This window comes from Pelophylax lessonae (genome assembly GCF_965119305.1).
Source record: "Pelophylax lessonae genome assembly, chromosome: 2".
In the NCBI taxonomy this organism is placed as follows: Eukaryota; Metazoa; Chordata; class Amphibia; order Anura; family Ranidae; genus Pelophylax; species Pelophylax lessonae.
Window position 1 is genome coordinate 199,809,654 of NC_138769.1, and position 20,763 is coordinate 199,830,416.

Sequence of the window (20,763 nt, forward strand, 5' to 3'; positions counted from 1 at the left end):
AATCCCTTGCCCGCCATGCTTACACGGTGGCGGGTTCTCTGCTAAAGCCCATTTTCACCTCTGTCGTGGCGGCTCAGGCTGTGGCGGACTGGACCAAGGTGCTAAAACGCACCCTCATGGCTGATTCTGCTCCTCCTACTACCGTGGCGATGGTGGACCAGATCCATCAAGGAGTCATGTATTTGTGTGATGCGGCCTTAAATGAGGCCCCATTGGCTGCGCACCTGTCAAGTGTTGCGGTGAGTAACCGTCGCCTGATATGGTTAAAAAGCTGGCCGGCTGACCAGACTTCGAGAAAAACGGTGGCTGACATCCCTTATGCGGGGTCTCGCCTGTTTGGGGAATCCCTGGATGAATTGGTTAAATGGGTCACTGGGGGCAAGAGCACTCTGCTGCCCCAGAATCCTAAAGGCAAGTTTTTCCGCGGCAAGCAGGGCCCCTCCTTTAAACCAAATCAGGGGTCCTTTCGTGCCTTCAAGGCACAGATTAAGGGGAAACCCTTAAAGGGCCACGGTGGCTAGAGAAAGCCCTGGGCGGGCAAGCCAAAATCTGGCCAGGCTGGTGCGGCGGCCCAGTCAGCCTCTGCCTGATGGGACGCCCTCACCCGTTTCTGGGGTGGGGGGACGTTTGCGCAGTTTCCTCCAACCTTGGCTGTTCCGAATTCCAGACAGATGGGTTCAGGAAATCATTAGGTCGGGTTACAAGATCGAATTCCTTTCGCGGCCGGCGGACAGATTCTTTCCCTCAAATCTTCATTTGACCCCAGGGCGGTTACAGGACCTGTATCAGGCGGTGCAAGATCTCCTCGCCCAGGGGGTGATCGTCCCAGTGCCTCATCGGGACAGGTTTCGGGGGTTTTAATCAAATCTGTTTTTCGTGCCCAGAAAGGAGGGCAAGGTGCGTCCGATTCTTGACTTAAAAGCTCTGATCCGCTTTGTACGCGTTCAATGCTAGGAAAGCATAATCTGGTAAGATTTATTACCGTGCATGGAAAGCTTATTTTGCCTGGTGTGAGTCCAGGGGCTTCTCTTCTCATTCATACTCGGTGGCGAGAGTGTTGGCTTTCCTTCAGACTGGTGTGGACCAGTGCCTTGCGTTGGCCACGATTAAGGGCCAGGTATCTGCACTGGCAGTCCTTTTCCAGCGCCCCGTGGCGTCTGATTCTTTGATTCGCACCTTCATTCAAGGTGTGCGTCACTTGGCCCCTCCTTGTAGGGAGCCCTTACCTCCATGGGACTTGAACTTGGTCCGGTCCGTATTGCAACGTCCCCCGTTTGAAAACATCAGGGAAATCTCGTTACCTCTGCTGTCTAGAAAGGTTGCCTTTCTTGTGGCAATCACTTCTGCTCGCAGAGTGTCGGAGTTGGCGGCCTTGTCTTGCCACTCCCCTTACCTGGGGGTTCATAGGGATAAGGTGGTCTTGCGACCTAACCCGTCCTTTCTTCCAAAGGTGGATTCTGATTTTCACCTTAACGAGGACATTGTTTTGCCTTCGCTCTGTGCGAAGCCTAAGCATCCTAAGGAGGTTGCTTTGCATTCCTTGGATATTGTCAGGACGATCAGGGTTTACCTGTCGTTGACTGAATCCTTTCGGAAATCGGATTCTCTCTTTGTCCTTCCTGAGGGACCTCGGAAGGGTATGGCTGCGTCTGCGGCGACCATTTCAAAATGGATCAGACAGACAATTGTACAGGCCTATTCGTTGAGGGAACGGGTACCTCCGTTCCCTATCAAGGCGCACTCTACCAGAGCGGTGAGTGCGTCCTGGGCTTTCTGACTTCAGGCTTCGGTGGCCCAGGTGTGTAAGGCTGCGACTTGGTCGTCAGTACACACCTTTTCAAAATTTTACAAAATTGATGTTCTGGCATCGGCTGATGCCTCATTTGGCCGCAAAGTTCTCTGTGCGGCAGTACCGTGAGGGGACCCTGGTTTTATTGCGGGTCCCTGGCTGTTGGGGTTGGTGATCCCCTTGGTTATTTGCTTTCCTGGGTTGTTGCTCCTGTTGAGCCTTTTTTTTTTTAACCAGAGGGTTACCTTTATGTTCACGTAAGGTCCCTTTCTCTGTTGTGGGTACTACGTTGCCTTTCTGACGGTTGCGTTGCCCACCCCTCATGTCTACACTGCTTTGGGACATCCCCATTGGTGAAGACTGTATGAGTGGGCGGCGACTGTCGGAGGACGTAAGAGAAAACTGAATTATTGTAAAATCTTACCGTAAAATTCCTTTCTCTGAGTCCTCCGACAGTCGCCGCCCCCGCCCCTCTATTGGGGTTTTTATACACTTAACTGCTTGCTACCAAACTGAGTTGGGATGGCTGATTGCAGGGGGTATTGGACCAGTGGGACAGCCCCCATAGGTGTGTCTATGTAAATGCTTTGTTTTTTAACAAGTCTTATGCCTAGTTACTCCTGTGGAGATGAAGTCAATACCCCATTGGTGAAGACTGTCTGAGTGGGCGGCGACTGTCGGAGGACTCAGAGAAAGAAATTTTACGTTAAGATTGCACAAAAATTCAGTTTTTTTAATTTGAGAAAAAAGTGCATTTTTTAAGTTGACAAATTAAAGGCCTCCATCGAAGTTCTGCAGGTTTGTGGTCTTAATCCATTTGTCAAAGTGAAAATGTGTTATGCACAAAGTTGGGAATATTTACAGCCTAAGCTTTCATTTGACAAATTAATGATAAATGCGGCATAACAAATATGAGCTGCAGTTGAGCTTTTTAAATAATACTGAAATGTTTCCAATGGAGACTACTGCATCGGCTTTAAAGCTGCAGGTGATTTACCTTAAGGGAAGGATTTTGAAAACAGCTAGTTTAGAACAAATTGTTTTCTGGATGTTTTCTGTGAAACCGAGGGATTGGCAGTGTGAAGTGGATCACATAATGCATCATATGTATTCCAGCAGGGTGATCCAAAACAGTCTGTTGCTAGGCTGACCCCCCTTGTGCCTTTCTGGGTAGCCAGGGAGGTCAGTCATCTCTTCCTTCTCGCCATGTCCCGAAAAAAAGTGCATCATCTCTCCCTAGGGCACATGCAAATCTTGGATTTGTTACCCTAAGAGAAATTCAATAGACTGCTGAAGACTGTGCTACAGAACAAAAGACATTAACATTGCTTTTTTCCTCTGCAGGGCTATAGTAATGTGCCTAAAAAGCAAATAACAAAGCGGGGAGATTATTAACCACTTCCATACAGAGCAGTTAGACCCCCTTTCCTGCCCAGACCAATTTTCAGCTTTCAGCGCTCTCACACTTTGAATGATAATTGCTCAGTCGAGCTACACTGTAACCAAACAAAATTTTTATCATTTTTTTCACACAAATAGAGTTTTCTTTTGGTGGTATTTGATCACAACTGGGTTTTTTTTTCGTGATATAAGCAAAAAAAGAGCAAAAATTTTGAAAAAAACACACTTTTTTTTAGTTTCTATTATAAAATTTTGCAAAAAATAAATTTTTCTTCATACATTTGGGCCACAATTTATACTGCTACATATCTCTGGTAAAATTAACCCAAATTAGTGTATATTAAGTTAATGACCCATTTTTGTAAAGTAGACAGTCCAAGGTATTTAGTAAGAGGCATGGTGAATTTTCTGAAGTTATAATTTTTTCCCACAATTCTTGGGAAAATGAAAAAAAAAATTTTTTTCTTCTTTTTTTTTCCCACAAAGTTGTCAATTTATAAGCTATTCCATAGCTTATAAACACATAGCATGTACACAGCAAAAATGACACCCCAAAATACATTCTGCTACACCTTATGAGTATGGTGATACCACATATGTGAGACTTTTCCACTGCATAGAACCGTACCGGCTCGGCACGCTTTTGTGCTTTTCCACTGCGGTACCGCATGGTATAGGGTCGGAACGGTTCGGTACGGTACGGTATAGGTTTGCTTTTCCACTGCATGGAACCGAACGGTACGGTACGGTACGGCTCTGAAAAAACAGTACCTACTCGATTGTGGTTCCAACAGGTACCAAACTGGTACCATATCCCACAATCCTTTGCATGCAGTCACTACTAGCCACTGATCAGTCAGAGAATCACACCCACCCCGTTGTTATCCCACCCACTTAACTTTAGTACTACTTTAGTGGAAAACCAAACCTATACCGTACCGTACCGAACCGTTCCGACACTATACCATGCGGTACCGCAGTGGAAAAGCAAACCGGGCCAAGCAGGGCCGAGTAGAGCCGAGCCGGTACTAGCCGGTACTTGCAGTGGAAAAGTGCCATTACACAGCCTGGCCACAAAAAGAGACTCCACATCCAAGTAGCACCTTCAGGCGTTCTAGGAGCATAAATACACATAAAACTTTCTTACTACCTATCACACTTTTGAAGGCCCTAGAGCACCAATAAAATGGAAAAGTCCACAACCCCATTTTGGAAAGCAAACACTCCAACATATATTCTATGAGGCATTATGGGTCGTTTGAACGTGTCATTTTTTTCCACAAGTTTTTGGAAAATGTGGGAAAAAAATGAAAACTTTTTTTTTTTTACACAAAGTTGTCAATTTATCGGATATTCCTAACTAACACATAGCATGTACACAGCAAAAATGACACTCCAAAATACATTCTGCCACTCCTGCTGAGTATGGCAATACCACATGTGTGAGACTTTTTCACAGCCTAGCCATATAGAGGGGCCCAACATCCAAGGAGCACCATCATGCATCCTAGCCACTTGCCTAGGCCTATTTTTGACATTTGGTGTTTACAAGTTAAAATCAGTTGTTTTTGCTAGAAAACTACTTAGAACCCCCAAACATTATATATATTTTTTTAACAGAGACCCTAAAGAATTAAATGGAGATTATTGCAATATTTTTTATCACACCGTATTTGCGCAGCGGTCTTCCAAACGCAATTTTTTAAAAAAAAAAAACACTTTTTTTTAATTAAAAATAAGAAACCAGTTAAGTTAGCCCAATTTTTTTCCATAATGAAAGATAATATTACGCTGAGTAAATAGATACCCAACATGTCATGCTTGCGCACGCTCACAGAATGGCGACAAACTTTGGTACTTAAAAATCCCCATAGGCGACACTTTAAAAATTTCTACAGGTTGTCATCTTAGAGTTACAGAGGAGGTTTAGGGCTCAAATTATTGCTCTTGCTCTAACGATCGCGGCGATACCTCACATTTACACCGTTTACATATGTGGGCGGGGTTTCTGTATGCCTTCGCTTCTGCGCGCGAGCTAACGGGGACAGGGCACTTTAATTTTTTTTTTTTTTTACTATTTATTTTATTTATCATTGTTTATTTTTACACCGTTTAAAAAAAAAAATTGATAATTTTTATTTCTATTACAAGGAATGTAGACATTCCTTGTAATAGAAATAGGCACGACAGGACCTCTTTTTTGTGAGATCTGGGGTCAAAAAGTCCTCAGATCTCCCAAGTACACTAAAAGATAGAAAAAAAAAAAAACTAAATAAAATGAAAAAAAAAAAAAGGGACCTTTAAACCGGTTGCTAGGCAACGACGTTTGCCGTAGCTCCGGTCCTCCAAGACCATAGAGTCAAGTGAGGGCAAGCTTGCCCTTACTCGACATCCTGTCTGTGAGGATCCGGGACTGGATCGTTTTCCCCACTGCCGGCGGGCCCGGTAAGCAGAGAAAAGGACCAGAACGGGAGGGGGGGGCACCTCTTCCACCATCCCGGAAGGGTGATCCCGCGGCGAATCCGCCACTGGGACCACACTTATCGGAAAGCCAACCGTCCACCATTTAAAAAAAATACAAGGGTTATGGCAGCTATCTGCTGCCATAACACCGGTATTTAGGTTTAAATGGAGGACGTATGTATACATTGGCCGGTTGACAAGTGGCTAGGGACATAAATCACACACATAAATGGTCATAAGTACTGATGGGTACTGATGATCAGTACTGATACTGATAGGTGATAGGTACTGATGAGTAGTGATGGGTACTGATGAGCAGGCGGCAAGTACTCGGGTACTTTAGGCGTCAGGTACTCTGATGAGCAGGTGGAAGGTACTCGGGTACTCTGATGGGTAGGTGACAGGTACACGGGTACTCTGATGGGTATGTGACAGGTACTCGGGTACTCTGATGGGTAGGTGACAGGGGCTTTTAAACTAGGAGACGGGGGGAGGGCTCAGAAGTAGAGTCAGTTAGGAGGGAGCAAAGGACTGAAGGCAGTTGTAGGGTCAGCAGCGACAGTAGGTCCACAGCGTCAATCGGTAGGTCTGTGCAGGAGAACCACAGACCAAACAGGAATAAACATAACCAATCACGTTTAACTTCCGTAAAACTAAGAGGGGTATATGCTAATGCCAGGAGCCTAGCTAATAAAATGGATGAGTTGGAAATGTTAGTTCATGAAGAGGACATAGACCTTGTGGGAATAACAGAGACTTGGTTCGACCCCTCACATGACTGGCTGGCAAATATCCAAGGTTATATCCAGACCACTGGTCCTGATCTTTGCGGACAGTATTAGGACAGGAGATGTACCAGGAGATTGGAGGAAAGCTAACGTGATTCCCATATTCAAAAAGGAGGGGATGATAAGGGACTATATCGTAGAGCTTGCTAAAGACAACAGCATCATCAGTAATAACCAGCACGGGTTTACAAATGGGCGTTCTTGTCAAACCAATCTATTAGCATTCTACGAGGAGGTGAGCAGTGAGTTAGATAGGGGCAGACCAGTGGATGTGGTGTACCTAGATTTCGCTAAGGCGTTTGATACAGTTCCCCATAAGCGCTTAATCTATAAAATAAGGTCTGCAGGCATCGACAGCAGGGTTTGCTTTTGGATACGGAAATGGCTAAAAGGGCGTGTCCAAAGGGTGGTAATTAACAGCGCATACTCAGACTGGTCTGAGGTAGTAAGCGGGGTCCCCCAAGGCTCAGTCCTGGGTCCAACCTTGTTCAATTTATTCATAAACAACATTGAGGTCGGGGTCAGTAGTTCAATAGCAGTTTTTGCAGATGACACAAAATTGGGCAGGGCAATAACCACACAGCATGAAGCAGATATCCTACAGGATGACCTGGACAAAATAACGGAGTGGGCAACGACTTGGCAAATGAGGTTTAACGTAGAGAAGTGTAAGGTTTTGCACTTGGGGACTAGAAACATAAAAGCACAATACACGTTAGGAGGGGAACCCTTGGGGGAATCAAAAATGGAGAAAGATCTGGGAGTCTTGGTTGATGATAGACTAGGCAACAGCATGCAATGTCAATCGGCAGCCGCCAAAGCTAGCAGAATATTAGCATGCATAAAGAAAGGGATATATTCCAGAGATAAGACTAAAATCCTCCCACTTTAAAAAACTCTGGTCCGACCGCATCTGGAGTATTCTGTCCAGTTCTGGTCGCCAGTCCTCAGAAGGGATGTGTTGGAGCTGGAGAAAGTCCAGAGAAGGGCAACTAAACTAATTAGGGGATTGAAGGACCTTGATTATGAAGAGCGTCTACAATCACTTGATTTATTCTCCCTGGAGAAGAGACGCCTGAGGGGGGACATGATAGCAATTTTTAAATATCTCAATGGGGATCTCAGCTTAGAAAAAAAGCTGTTTAGTTGAAGGGATTGCATGAGGACTCGGGGGCATACAATGCGATTAGAGGAGAAGCGTTTTAACCTCAGGCAACGTGGGGGGTTCTTTACTGTTAGGGCTACAAGATTGTGGAATTCTCTACCACAAGAGGTGGTTTCTGCGGGTAGTATGGTGGCTTTCAAAAGACTATTGGACATGCATCTCAAGGATCAGAACATTCAGGGTTATGTGAGATGATTACAGCCACACACACCTACTCAGGTTGAACTGGATGGACTATTGTCTTTATTCAACCTCACCTACTATGTAACTATGTAACTATGTACTCGGGTACCCTGATGGGTAGGTGACGGGTACTCCGATGACGGGTACTCGGGTACTCCGATGACGGGTACTCCGGTGACAGGTACTCAAAGTACCCGAGTACCCGTCATCAGAGTACCTGAGTACCCGTCATCAGAGTACCTGTCATCAGATTTCCCGAGTACCTGTCATCAGATTTCCCGAGTACCCGTCATCAGAGTACCCGAGTACCTGTCATCAGAGTACCCGTCATCAGAGTACCCGAGTACCTGTCATCAGAGTACCTTAATACCTGTCACCAGCCCATCAGAGTACCCGAGTACCTGTCATCAGAGTACCTGATGGGCTGGTGACAAGTACTCGGGTACTCTGATGGGCTGGTGACAGGTACTTTGATGGGCTAGTGACAGGTACTTTGATGGGCTAGTGACAGGTGCTCTTTATTGGGGGGGGGGGCAATCAGTGTGTTTGGTGTGCACTGTAATTGGTAACTAGCTGTTACCACAATCTCCTCCTCACACAGGAGAACGGTGACAGCTAGTTACGGTGTTCTCTGTTGACATTTGTGACCGGCTGTGAATGGACACAGCCGGTCACGTGGTAAAAAGCCAATTTCATTGGCTCTTTACCAAGATCGGGGATTGGCTCTGTCCCCGATCGCTGCTCTGCGTGCCCCATTACAGAGGGAACGAGCGGCTCGTGCTGGAGCCGCTCATGTGATCGGCTGTGATTGACACAGCCGATCACTACCTTGATTGGGGATGGGCTATGTCCGGGGGACAAGCCTCGCCCCCGGGGGCGCGCAGTAGCAGGGAGATCCGGGCGCCGTCATATGACGTTCGCCTGGATCCTTAAAGCCATCCTGCAGGCGTCATTTTCCAATGAGGCGGTAAGGAAGTGGTTAAAAGAACTAATAAAATGTTTAGGTTAATTTTGTAAGCATAACAAATACTTGATTTACTGAATAAACTAAGGGCTCTTTCACACGGCCGCTCCGATTTCTTCTTCCGCTGCGGCACTTTTTTTCTTTTTTTGACGGACACGGATGACACTTGTGTCATCCGCTCCGTATGTCCACATATCATCCCATCCGATTGCGGATGATATACGCACATAATGTATGTCTATGGGGATTGCGGATATCAGCGGATGACACCGCTGACATCCGATTTTGCATCTGTTCCGTTTTTTTAACGGAAGAAAAATAGGGTTCTGTTCCGTTCCAAAAAACAGAACAGAACTGAAAGGACACAAATCGGATGTCAGTGGATGGTCATCCGCTGACATCCGCAATCCCTTTGACATGCATTATGTCCGTATATCACCCGCAAACGGATGGGGTGATATACGGACATACGGAGCGGCCGTGAGAAAGAGCCCAAAGACTTAAAAGTAACTCATCAAAATTTTAAAGTAAGAACTGAAAATGTAAGCTTGATAAAATATTACAAAATGCTTTTAAAGTGTATATAGTATGTTTATTTCTTATAGCCCAATATAGTAGCAATTGATCATAAAATACCGTATATATATATATATATATATATATATATATATATATTATTATATTTTAATAATTTAGGAATTGCAAATTTTTCAATCTGAGGGAAGCTTTCCAATTAGATGCACTTTCATTTTGTGGTTATTGGTTACTGTTAAGCTGTATAGCACAGTAAAGTTTTCCTAAAACAGTTTCATTTTATCACATATCCCAAAAACTAGAGGATTATTACTTATTACAGAACTCATATGGTTCTACTGTCTCGTTGGGTCACAAGCTCTATTCCATAGAAGCAATGGTTTCCACACACTGCATTGATGACAGCCAAAGATCCCCAAAGTCGGAATAACTGAGTGTAATATTAGGTTTTGTTTGCAGTATACACTAGTCGGGCTCTTGATGTGCATCTGGCATTCACATCGAATGTGTGGATGGGGGAATCGGTTCCGTTTTTTTCTGACATAAAAAAATTGAACCATGTATAGCCAACTTTAAATGTTAAATGTTCTTGAGTTTAAATCTCCCCCACCAGGACACTTTCTGCATGAACTTTTACCTTTTTCCTGAGCAATGGGAATTTTGAAATAAATTTGTGTACAGCTTTATCTCCAGCAAGGAGAACAGTGTCACAGTAGTGAAATCATCACATTTCATTCAATTCTCTTGAGACTAAAGCTGGGTACGCATGTATCGAAATTCTGCCAGTTCAGCAGGGAATTTCCACCCCTCCCTGATAGACAGAAGCTGATTATAATAAAACGGGCAATAGACGGTCCGAATCTCGGCCAGTTCAGCTACCTGCTTCTGCTGTGATTGGACACAGCGGGAGCCAATCAGTGGGTCCAGCAGATGCAATTTCCACTGAGACCCACCAATTGTTTGGGAGACAGGCAGAACGACAGTTTGCCTATAATAAACAAGGCAGATCGCCATTCTGTGGAAGGGGAATGTACTCATCCTGTGTTTCTGCTAAGATGGAACACAGATCTTTACCTTCCCCAGTCAAAGCACTTCCCCCACAGTTAGCAAGCACTCCCTAGGAACACATTAACTCTTGATCGCCCCTGATGTTAATCCCTTCCCAGCCAGTGTCATTAGTTCAGTGACTGTGCATTTTTTTAGCACTGATCACTGTATTAGAGTCATTGGTCCCCAAAAAGTGTCAAAAGTGTCAGGTGTCCTATTTGTCCACCGCAATATCGCAGTCCCGCTATAAGTCACTGATTGCCACCATTATGTACATATACATATCCCATAGTTTGTAGACGTTATAACTTTTCCGCAAACCAATCAATATACGCTGTTTGGAATTCTTTTTCACCAAAATATGTAGCAGAATACAAATTGGCCTAAATTGATGAATAAATACATTTTTTATTGGATATAATTTATAGCAGAAGGTAAAAAATATTGTTTTGGTTTTTTTTTTCAAAATTGTCAGAAAAAAAAACTGCAGGTTTCAAGGTTATCAATACTACTAAAGAAAGCCCTATTTTTTGTGGGAAAAATAAGACCAAAAACTTTTTTTTTGGGTACAGCGTCACACAACCGCGCAATTTTAATTTTTAGGATAAGGTCTACTTTAACATATATTAAAGTAAAAATGTGTGGCATTTTTCTTTCACTACTAACATCACAGAATATGATACTGGTATTTCAGGAAGATAAATATTTTCTGTAGAATGTTATAATGTTTGTATAGAGATTAACATTCCACATTTGTAAACAAAAAGAAGCCAAAAAAAGTTCCCTCCCGTTGCTAATTGTCAGTTTTTTTTTTTTTTAATGAAACTTTTTTTGGACTAAATAAATGTTGCTATATTATCCTCTACTTAACCACTTCTGGGCCAGAAAGTTTTACCCCCCTTAATGACCAGGCCTTTTTTTGCAATTTGGCACTTTGTTATTTTAACTGGTAATTGTGCAGTCATGCAATGCTGAAAACGAAAAAACTGAAAATTCCTATCAAATACTTACCGTAATTTTCCTTTCCTGATGGTCTCCATGGCAGCATACGTGTGGGTTAACCCCGCCTCCACTCCAAGGGTATAGGACCCCCCTCCCATAAATTTCAGCTCTCAGGTACAGCCAGTGTTCCATATCTTAGCCGAATCCAAGACGAGAGGGTGGGAACTCCGGGTGCCATGGAGACCATCAGGAAAGGAAAATTACGGTAAGTATTTGATAGGAATTTCCCGTTTTCCTGACAGTCTCCATGGCAGCCTACGTGTGGGAAATAACTCACGCCACACGGGTGGGAATGCTTTAGCAAAGAAAATTTTAATTCATGCTGTTCGCAGACAAAACAGTCAAACCAAAATTAACTGAAGACAATGAAGCAGGCTCCACACAATAGTGGGTCATAAAAGTATTGACCGAAGACCAGGAAGCCGCTCTGCAAATCACATCTGGAGCCACTTGTCGCAAGGCTGCCCAGGACATAGAAATACTCCTTGTAGAGTGCGCCATCACCGCCTCTGGAGGAGCCAAACCCTCTGCTCTATAGGCCTGTTGGATAGCAGCCACTATCCATGATGCAATGGTTCTGGATGAAGCACATTTACCTCTGTTTCTTCCCAGGAACAAGATAAAGAGGTTGTCTGACTGTCTAAACGATGCAGTCGCCTGAAGATAGATTCTTAAGGATTCACCCACATCCAACGGATGAGGACTAGTCTAATCAGAAGACCGAAAAGTAGGAAGAATGATTTCTTGGTTTTGATGAAACACCAAGGTAACTTTCGGATTTGAATTCAGCATGGGTATCAGCACTACCTGGTCTGGGAAGAAAGTCAGAAATGGCTCTTTATAGCTGAGGGAACTTATTTCAGAGACCCTTTTAGCCGAAGTGATGGCTACCAGGAAGACTGTCCTGATGGTCAGGTCCTTGATAGAAGAAGAAGACTCTATGGCAGTTTTTGAGAAGGCATTCAGGACAAGAGGAAGGTCCTGAGGTCTGAGCCTGGCTGCTCCTTTAAAGAACTGTTGAATAAGTGGGTGTTGGGCCCACATGACACCGGAGAAGGCGGATAATGCCGATATCTGGACTCTTAAAGTGCCTACCGAAAGGGGCATATCTAAGCCAGCCTGAAGAAATTTTAGGACTTCTTGAATCCCAGGGACTGAGGAAGACATTCCTTCCGGATATGCAGACTTCATAAATCTTGACCAGATTCTGCGGTATATCACATTTGTGCTCAGCCTTCTAGAGCTCATTAAGGTGGGAATGGCCGTTGGCGGACAGCCGAGCGATTCCAACCTTTCCCTCTCAAGAACCAAACCGTCAACCGGAGTATTGCAGGACAGGGGTGCACTGATGTTCCCTGTAGGAGCAGGTCTGGTCTGAGTGGAAGAGGGACTGGGTCCCGATTGCTGAACTGTAGGAGTAGCGGAAACCATGGCCTATTCGGCCAGAAGGGAGCCACCATCACTATCTCGACATCTTTCGCTTGAAGTCTCTGCAGGAATTTAAGAATGATGGGTACTGGAGGAAAGGCATATGCCCTGTTAAACTCCCACCTGTCGGTTAGCGCATCTGTCCCGTAGGCTTGATGACATACTTCTCCAACTTGTGGTTGCAAGGAGAGGTGAACAGGTCGACTTCGGGAGACACTCCCAACGACAGAATCCAGTTGAACGACTCCACATGGAGAGACCATTCGTTGTGGTTCAACTGGACCCTGGATAGGAAATCTGCCTGGATGTTCTGAGGTCCTGTGATGTAAACTGCCGAAATGTTGACTAGATGAGCCTGAGCCCAAGTCATAATTGGGTCCATTTCTCCGTGTCCCACCTTGTCTTTTCACATAAGACACTGCCGTGGTGTTGTCCATCCTGATCAGGACCGATTTCCCTTCCACGAGGTGTTGGAAGGCACGAAGAGCCTGATATGCTGCTCGGAGCTCCAGGATGTTGGAAACTGGAGTGTGTCTCTGGGAAGACCACCTCCCTTGGGCCACTTCTGACAGACAATGAGCTCCCCAACCTGAGTTGCTGGCGTCTGTTGTGATTATGGTCCATGAGACTGGAACCAGAGAGTGGCAATTGAGCAGATTCTTGCGTTGGAGCCACCAAAGAAGACTGGTCCTCATGCTGGAGGAAATGTGGATGGATTGCTCTCGCTCTTCTGGGTTCCACTGTTGTAGGAACCCCTTCTGAAAAGGCCGCATACGCCAAAGGGCCCATTTGACCATGGGAGCCGTGGACACCATGGTGCCAATGATTTTGAGGCACTGAGAGGCTCTTAGCCGGGAGGAAGAAAGGGTTGGGAGGATTCTCTCCCGCACTACCGGTATCTTCTCTACAGGGAGAGAGATTGAATTCTCTATGGTATTGAACTGCGCCCCCAGATAGACTAGGCATTGAGTTGTCTCCAGCTGACTCTTTTGCAGGTTCAACAGCCATCCAAACTCCTTGAGGGCCGCTATGACCTGATCTCTGTGTGCCAGTAACTGATCTTTGTCTTGAGACAAAAGCAGAAGATCGTCTAAGTAGTGGTGTAGACGTATACCCCTTAACCTTATAAGAGCCACAATGGCCAGGAGCACTTTGGAGAACACTCTTGGCGAGGTAGAGAGGCCGAAAGGCAGACAGATGAACTGAAGATGCCGGTTCAAGACACAGAAGCGGAGATATTTGTGAAAGTCGATTGCCACAGGTACATGAAAGTACGCATCCTTGAGATCTATTGAGGCAAGCCAGTCTCCTGGCAGTACCGCCTTTTGAATGGTGGAGAGAATTTCCATTTTGAACTTTTCGTTCTTTATGAACTTGTTCAGATATGTGAGGTCTATAACTGGTCTCCAGGAATCGTTCTTCTTCTGTAACAGGAAGAGGGGTGAGTACACACCTTGAAACTTCTCCTGGTCGGGTACCGGAACCACTGCTCCTTGAGCCACCAAAGCGTCTACATAAGCGAGCAAGACTTTTCTTCTCTCTTCCTGACAAGGCAAGTGAGTTGGAAAAAACCGGGGGACCGGATCCGCCAGAAAAGACCATTTGTGGCCTGTAGAGACCGTTTTGACAGTCCAAAAGTCAGAGATTGAGGCCGTCCAGACACGCTGAAAGTGGAGTAGACGTGCCCCCACCTGGCATGTCTGAACGGGCCCAATCTCAAAAAGACTTAGTGGTTTCTTGCCCAGCAGGAGCTGGATTCTTGGATGATTTTCGAGAAGAAGATTAACCTCCTCTCCAATTTCTCCTAAAATCCCTAGCAGGTTTGTAGGAGCGGGGATATCTTGACCTCTCAGTGTATTGCCTCCTAGGTTGAGGCTTCTTCTGTCCAAACAGGCATCTATGCTGTGGAAGGAAACCAGATTTCCCGCCAGTGGCCTTCGCAATGGCGCTGTCTAATTTATTGCCAAATAGAGATGTACCCTCGAAGGGGATTTTACACCATGCCTGCTTGGAAGCTGGATCAGCAAGCCAGGGGCGGAGCCGCAAGGCCCTCTTTGCTGTACCGAAGACAACATTGATCTGGACAAGAGGCGAAGAACATCAATGGATGCTTCTCCCAGGAAAACTGATGCCAACTTGAGTTCATGAATGGGAGAGTTTTCTACAGCTTCATCCGAGATGCTCCCAAGTTTGGTCTCGATATCAGACACCCAGACCTCCATGGCTTTGGACATAGTTGCTAGTGCCATAACAGGTTTGCAGGCTGCCCCAGCCGTAACATAGACTCTTTTCAGATCTAGGTCTATTTTCCAATCCAAGGGATCCTTAAAGGAAACCGCATCATCCAGGGGCAGAGTAACGTGCTTTGCCAATCTTGTGACTGCAGCATCTACAATGGTAGCAGACTCCAGGCGAGCTACATCTTCAGCTTTGAAGGGATAGAGCTTCACCAGCTTGGAGGATAGGGAAGACTTGCTATCCCCTTTGCTCCATTCCTCAGTGATCACATCTTGCAGCTCAGAAAGGGAAGGGAAGTTAATGCGCTGCTTACCTAGGTGCTTGAAAAAATTCCATTGTTTTTTCTGGGGAGACACAGTATCCTCCCATTTTAGAGCTTCCTTAATGGCTCTGATTAAGGGTGGTACTCGGGCAAACTCAACGCCACCCACTGCCCCTTCTTCTTCAGAATCACTGTTGGATGATTTTGCTGAAGTAAGGCTCGGTTGAGAGGGGCCCTGATCTTCCGGTGCTTCAGCTGGAGAACTGGATGTGGTGGGACCATGTGCTGGAACCGTACCCCACTCATTCAGGGACTGTTGCACTACCCTCTTCACCAGGGTTTCCAATCTGTGGTCCTCGGGCTCCCTCTCACCCGCTGCGCGAGCAAAACATGGCTCGCATAGGGACTTGTCCTCCGGGACATGCGCCCCACAACCCCAACAAGCTCTGATCTGTGCGGTGACCGAGATGCTGTGTATGGTGTCTGGAGGAGGAAATGGAGCGTCTCCTCTGATGCCTACTCCCTGATGGGGATTCATGGTGTCTCGATCTGGAGGATGAACTCCTACGTGGTCTGACAGGGTCTCTATCCTGAGGCACTGCAGGCCTGGAAGAGCTGATGGAGAAAGAGAAAGTTGGGGAGACACTGGATTTAGCCATGAACCAGGGACCAGCTAGCCCCCCCCCCCCCCCGAAATGCCAGCACCCACCTGTTATGAGAGGGCTGGCCACAGGAGGGCGGTGACCTAGGATCCATACTTCAGGCCAAACAACCAGACTGATAAAGAAAGGTAACATACATCAGTCACAGGAACAATACAGTGTATAGTGTAAGATAACCATACTCCTTCTCCCCCTCTGCAAGTCAAATACCCATTGCACATACCTGTAGCAAGGAATCCAGAGACACAGGGAAGCTGCCGCAATGACCACAGTACTTCCAAAGGTACAGGGGAACTGACAGCTGCTTAAATTCCCCGCCGAAATGACGTCAGCAGTGACGCGAGTGCGCATGCGCAAACCAAGCCTCTGCCTTGTTCACGACGCACTGCGCATGCGCGGGACCAGAAAGCAGCCTTCCGATTGGCCGCGGACAGCAGAGGAGGAAGAGGAAGGCATGCTGGAACGCAGGAAGCATTCCAGCACCATTAGGGCCAAAAAAACGCCGCTAGCACCATTGAAAGAAACATTCAAAGCATACATAAATAAAAAATACCGCTGCCATGAAGAGCTGTATCGATAGTCTTCAGACCCTGTCAGAGTATGCCGGCCAAGCTTCAGTCAACCGCAGAGAGCTGGGGGATTTCAAGTGTCACTCACCTGCCCGTGGCTGGGCCCTGGACACGCAGACACCATCCAAAGTCAGGATCCATACTTTAATCTTGAGGTGAGCCGGCCATAGATAAGACATCCAAAATGTAGGTCCTTGGAGGAGGACAAAAAAGGAACACTGGCTGTACCTGAGAGCTGAAATTTATGGGAGGGGGGTCCTTTACCCTTGGAGTGGAGGCGGGGTTAACCCACACTTAGGCTGCCATGGAGACTGTCAGGAAACAACATTTATGTCCTTTTTTTCCCACAAATAGAGCTTTCTTTTGGTGGTATTTAATCACCTCTGCGGTTTTTATTTTTTGCGATATAAACGAAAAAACACCGAAAATTTTGAGAAAAAATTACATTTTCTACTTTTTCTTATAAAAAATATCCAATAAACTCAATTTTTGTCATACATTTAGGCCAACATTTATTTATCTACATGTCTTTGATAAAAAGACATGTAGCCTCTACAAACTATGGTGTATGTACTGGAATTTACGCAGCTTTTACTTTCTGACTGCCTATCTCATTTTTTTGAAGTGCTAAAATGGGAGGGCAGTACAAACTGCCCCCCAAATTACACCTTTTTGGAAAGTAGACACCCCAAGGAATTTCTTTTTACACAAAGTTGTCATTGAAATTATATATTGCTCATGCATGCCATAGGTATATGTGGAATTACACCCCAAAATACATTCTGCTGCTTCTCTTGAGTGTGGGGATACCGCATGCCTTCAGGCTTTCTAAGGCTCCATGTACACGGGATGCTGGAAATGGCCGTTTAGGAGCAGTTGGGTGTTTTTTTCAGAAGCCCCTGAACCCATCTACATTTTATCTTATCTGTCCATGTACACCAGGTCGTTTACAGTCATTTGCAGGCAGTTGCGTTCAGGGACTGTTTTTAGAACGCAATTATTTGCGTTCGAACGTGTGTTTCCCGGCGTTTCAAACGCACAAACACGTCCGAACGCGATGACCCGCGTTTAGCGTTCGCATTTTTCCATTTTAAAGGGGAATAATTTTTTTGACCTCTAGGAACGCTTCTAAACGCAAACTCCCGCAAACGCCGCTAAACGCGGGTACAAACGCGACCGAACGGACGTTTCAAACGTCCTAAAAATTCCAGCATCCGAAGGGACTTTTAACAACGTCCCGTGTACATGGAGCCTAAGAGCGTAAATTGTTGAATTCACTCCTCATTACCTATCACAGTTTCTGAGGCCATGAAATGCTAAGATAGCCCCCCCCCCCCCCCAAAAGACCCGTTTTTGAAAAGTAGACACCCTAAGCTATTTGCTGGGGGGCATGTTGAGTCCATGGAATATTTAAAATTTTGCCACAAGTTTTGAGAACATGACATTTCTTTTTTTTTTTACACAAAGTTGTCATTTAAATGATTTATTGCTCAAAAATGGGTATATGTGAAATGGCATGCCAAACTACATTCTGCTGCTTCTCGTGAGTACATGTGTGAGACTTTTTGGCAATCTAGCCGCGTACAGGACCCCGAAAACCAATCTCCGCCTTCAGGCTTTTTAAAGTGGTTGTAAACTAGTTTAACATTTTTTTTTTTACCACCTGAAAGAGAAACACATAATGAGCTAGTATGCATTGCATACTAGCTCATTATGAAATACTTACCTTAGAACGAGCCCCCGCTGTGCCGCCCGCTTACTTGTATGACGGGCGACATGTTCAGTCGCCCGTCTTCCGGGATCACGGCATCCGGCCATCTGATTGGCCGGAGCCGCGGTGACGTCACTCCTGCGCACGCACAGGACTCTGAAGGAATGGCACCAGCGGCCGTTCCTTCAGAGCGAATGCGCCAGTGACGTCACTGGCTGCATGTAAGGTAAATATCTCCTAAACGGTACATGTTTAGGAGATATTTACAGTACCTATAGGTAAGCCTTATCATAGGCTTACCTATAGGTACAACTTGCAGAGGACAGTTTACTTCCTCTTTAAGGGCATAAATTGTTGATTTCACTCCTCACTACTTATCGCAGTTTTGGAGGCCATGAAATGTCAAGACAACACAAAACCCTCCACTGCATGGAACTAAACGGTTCTGCTAGCTTTTGTGCTTTTCCACTGCTGGTACCGCATGGTACGGTGTAGGAACGGTTCGGTACGGTACAGCGGCGCTTTTCCACTGCATGGAACCGAACGGTATGGCTCTCAAAAACAGTACCACCTCGATTGTGTTTCCAAGAGGTACCATACCCCACAATCCTTTGCATGCAGTCACTACTAGCCACTGATTGGTCAGAGAATCGTTGTTATCCCACCCACTTAACTTTAGTACTACTTTAGTGGAAAAGCAAACCATACCGTACCGTACCGAACCATTCCAACACCGTACCATGCGGTACCAGCAGTGGAAAAGCAAACCATGCCAAGCAGGGCCGAGTAGAGCCGAGCCGGTACTTGCAGTGGAAAAGTGCCATATGAGGCCTACAATATTTGTGCAATGCCTGTACTGGTTATTTCACCTTGCACTTGTAAAATTTCTTACTCTTCCACTGGGAATTTCCTAATTCAGCAATGAAACTGTAGACTGTTTTACAGTAGATCATTTCTGATTTGTAAATTTGTCAAAGCTCCTCGAGTTAAGCAGTTGTGATGTGCAAATTTGTACTGAATTCCTATTAGATCTTGTGGTGAACATGTAATATGCAAAGGTTTTGTGCTTATAATTTGCAGTCAGTAAACTGAATACAACATTGTAACTTTAATACTATACTTTTTTTGAAGGTTACTTCTACAAGAGAAAAGAAACTGCCTTTTAAAGCATCTAGAGGAAGCTACTCGATTGACTTCTTACCTCCACACTCAAATAAAAAGGTTTGTACACACTGTCATATTTGTTCCCAAATTAAATTACCCTGCTCATGTAACTTTATATTGCAGAAGAAAAGGTTTAAAAGGTTTATAAAAGTGAAATTGCTGGTGTTGGTTTTAAAGGATTTCTAAACACAAAAATGTAATATATTGCAGCTTACCAGTCCACAGATTTCATTTCAGGCTAAGTACATTGAAACATCTGTTGATCTAGCTAGAGATGCAGTGTCACTTTTTGTGAGCTGAACTTAAAGCAGTATTAAACCCAAAAGAAAACATTTTTTATATTGCAGCTTACCAATTCTTAGATGTGATGGCTGCATTAGTTTTCATTTTTTAGGCTTTCTTTTTTTCTACTCCTATTGGGTGATTCAGCCAGTAAGTCTGTTGTTTTTTTAACAGAAAAGATCTTTTGCAATTACAGGATAAGACAAACCATTTACCACTGACAGGGGTACTTACAACAATCAGCTTTTATTTATTTAAAACCTTTACCTCAAAAGGAAAAAAAACTGTTTGCTATAACTGATTAGAGTTCAGCTTCAGTTTGTTAGTGTACCTAAATCTGCTAGTATTTCTAATATTCTACCTATCTCCCAGACTCATAATGCTGCTGTCCATAGGTGCCCCCTGAGCTCCTTTGTTCAGAGTTAGGGGAACTCTAATACAAGAGGTGTGTTTTTAGCCAGATCACCAGATTAGAACAGAGGAGGAAAAACACTAAAAAAGAAAACCAATGCATCCAAATGTATCCACCACATCTAATGATTGGTAAGCTGCAATATAATACATTTTTGATTTTGAGTTTAATGTCATTTTAACCCCAATCTTACCTTCCTTTTAGAAACTTCCAATTCCCCTAGCCCTTAGCTGTATGTAATGAAGACAAAAAAGGAAGCCATATTTATAAACATTTATGGGAGACAATAATGGCTCCCTCTATACATACATTGGAGGAAAGAGTGTAAACACCCTAGGACAGAAACTGCATTAATTATAGGATTACAAAGTGAAAATAAAGGAGAAAGTCAGAAAAAAAACAAAAGGAATGCAACTACTCCAAGGCTTTGGCTTTGGGCTTAGCTTTGCTTTAAGAAGAGTTCTAGGTATAGCACTTTTTACTTGGTGACAATGGTTTAACTTGGACCAATGTAACTGTGCATACCTAAGGGATCCATCTAGAAGCTGGAAATCACTGTAGTAGACACTGCTACTCCAGTGACCTCCACTAGTTTCTGCATCCTGTGCCGAGTGGCTGCCCTGCTGCATTGTGAACACAGCCACTCAGCACAGGTGCCATTCAGAAAATGCTGTGCATTTCTCAATGATTGCAAAGCAT

General features: G+C 44.9%; 1 protein-coding gene across 1 annotated transcript in view; it reads left to right on the forward strand.

The window, feature by feature from the left end:
* Nucleotides 1–20,763, forward strand: part of WWC3 (WWC family member 3) — a 357,513-nt gene that overhangs the window by 277,744 nt on the left and 59,006 nt on the right. The window contains exon 10 of the mRNA XM_082245434.1: nucleotides 19,338–19,427. Within this exon, the coding sequence (XP_082101560.1) occupies nucleotides 19,338–19,427 (90 nt within the window). The remainder of the gene's footprint in view (nucleotides 1–19,337; nucleotides 19,428–20,763) is intronic.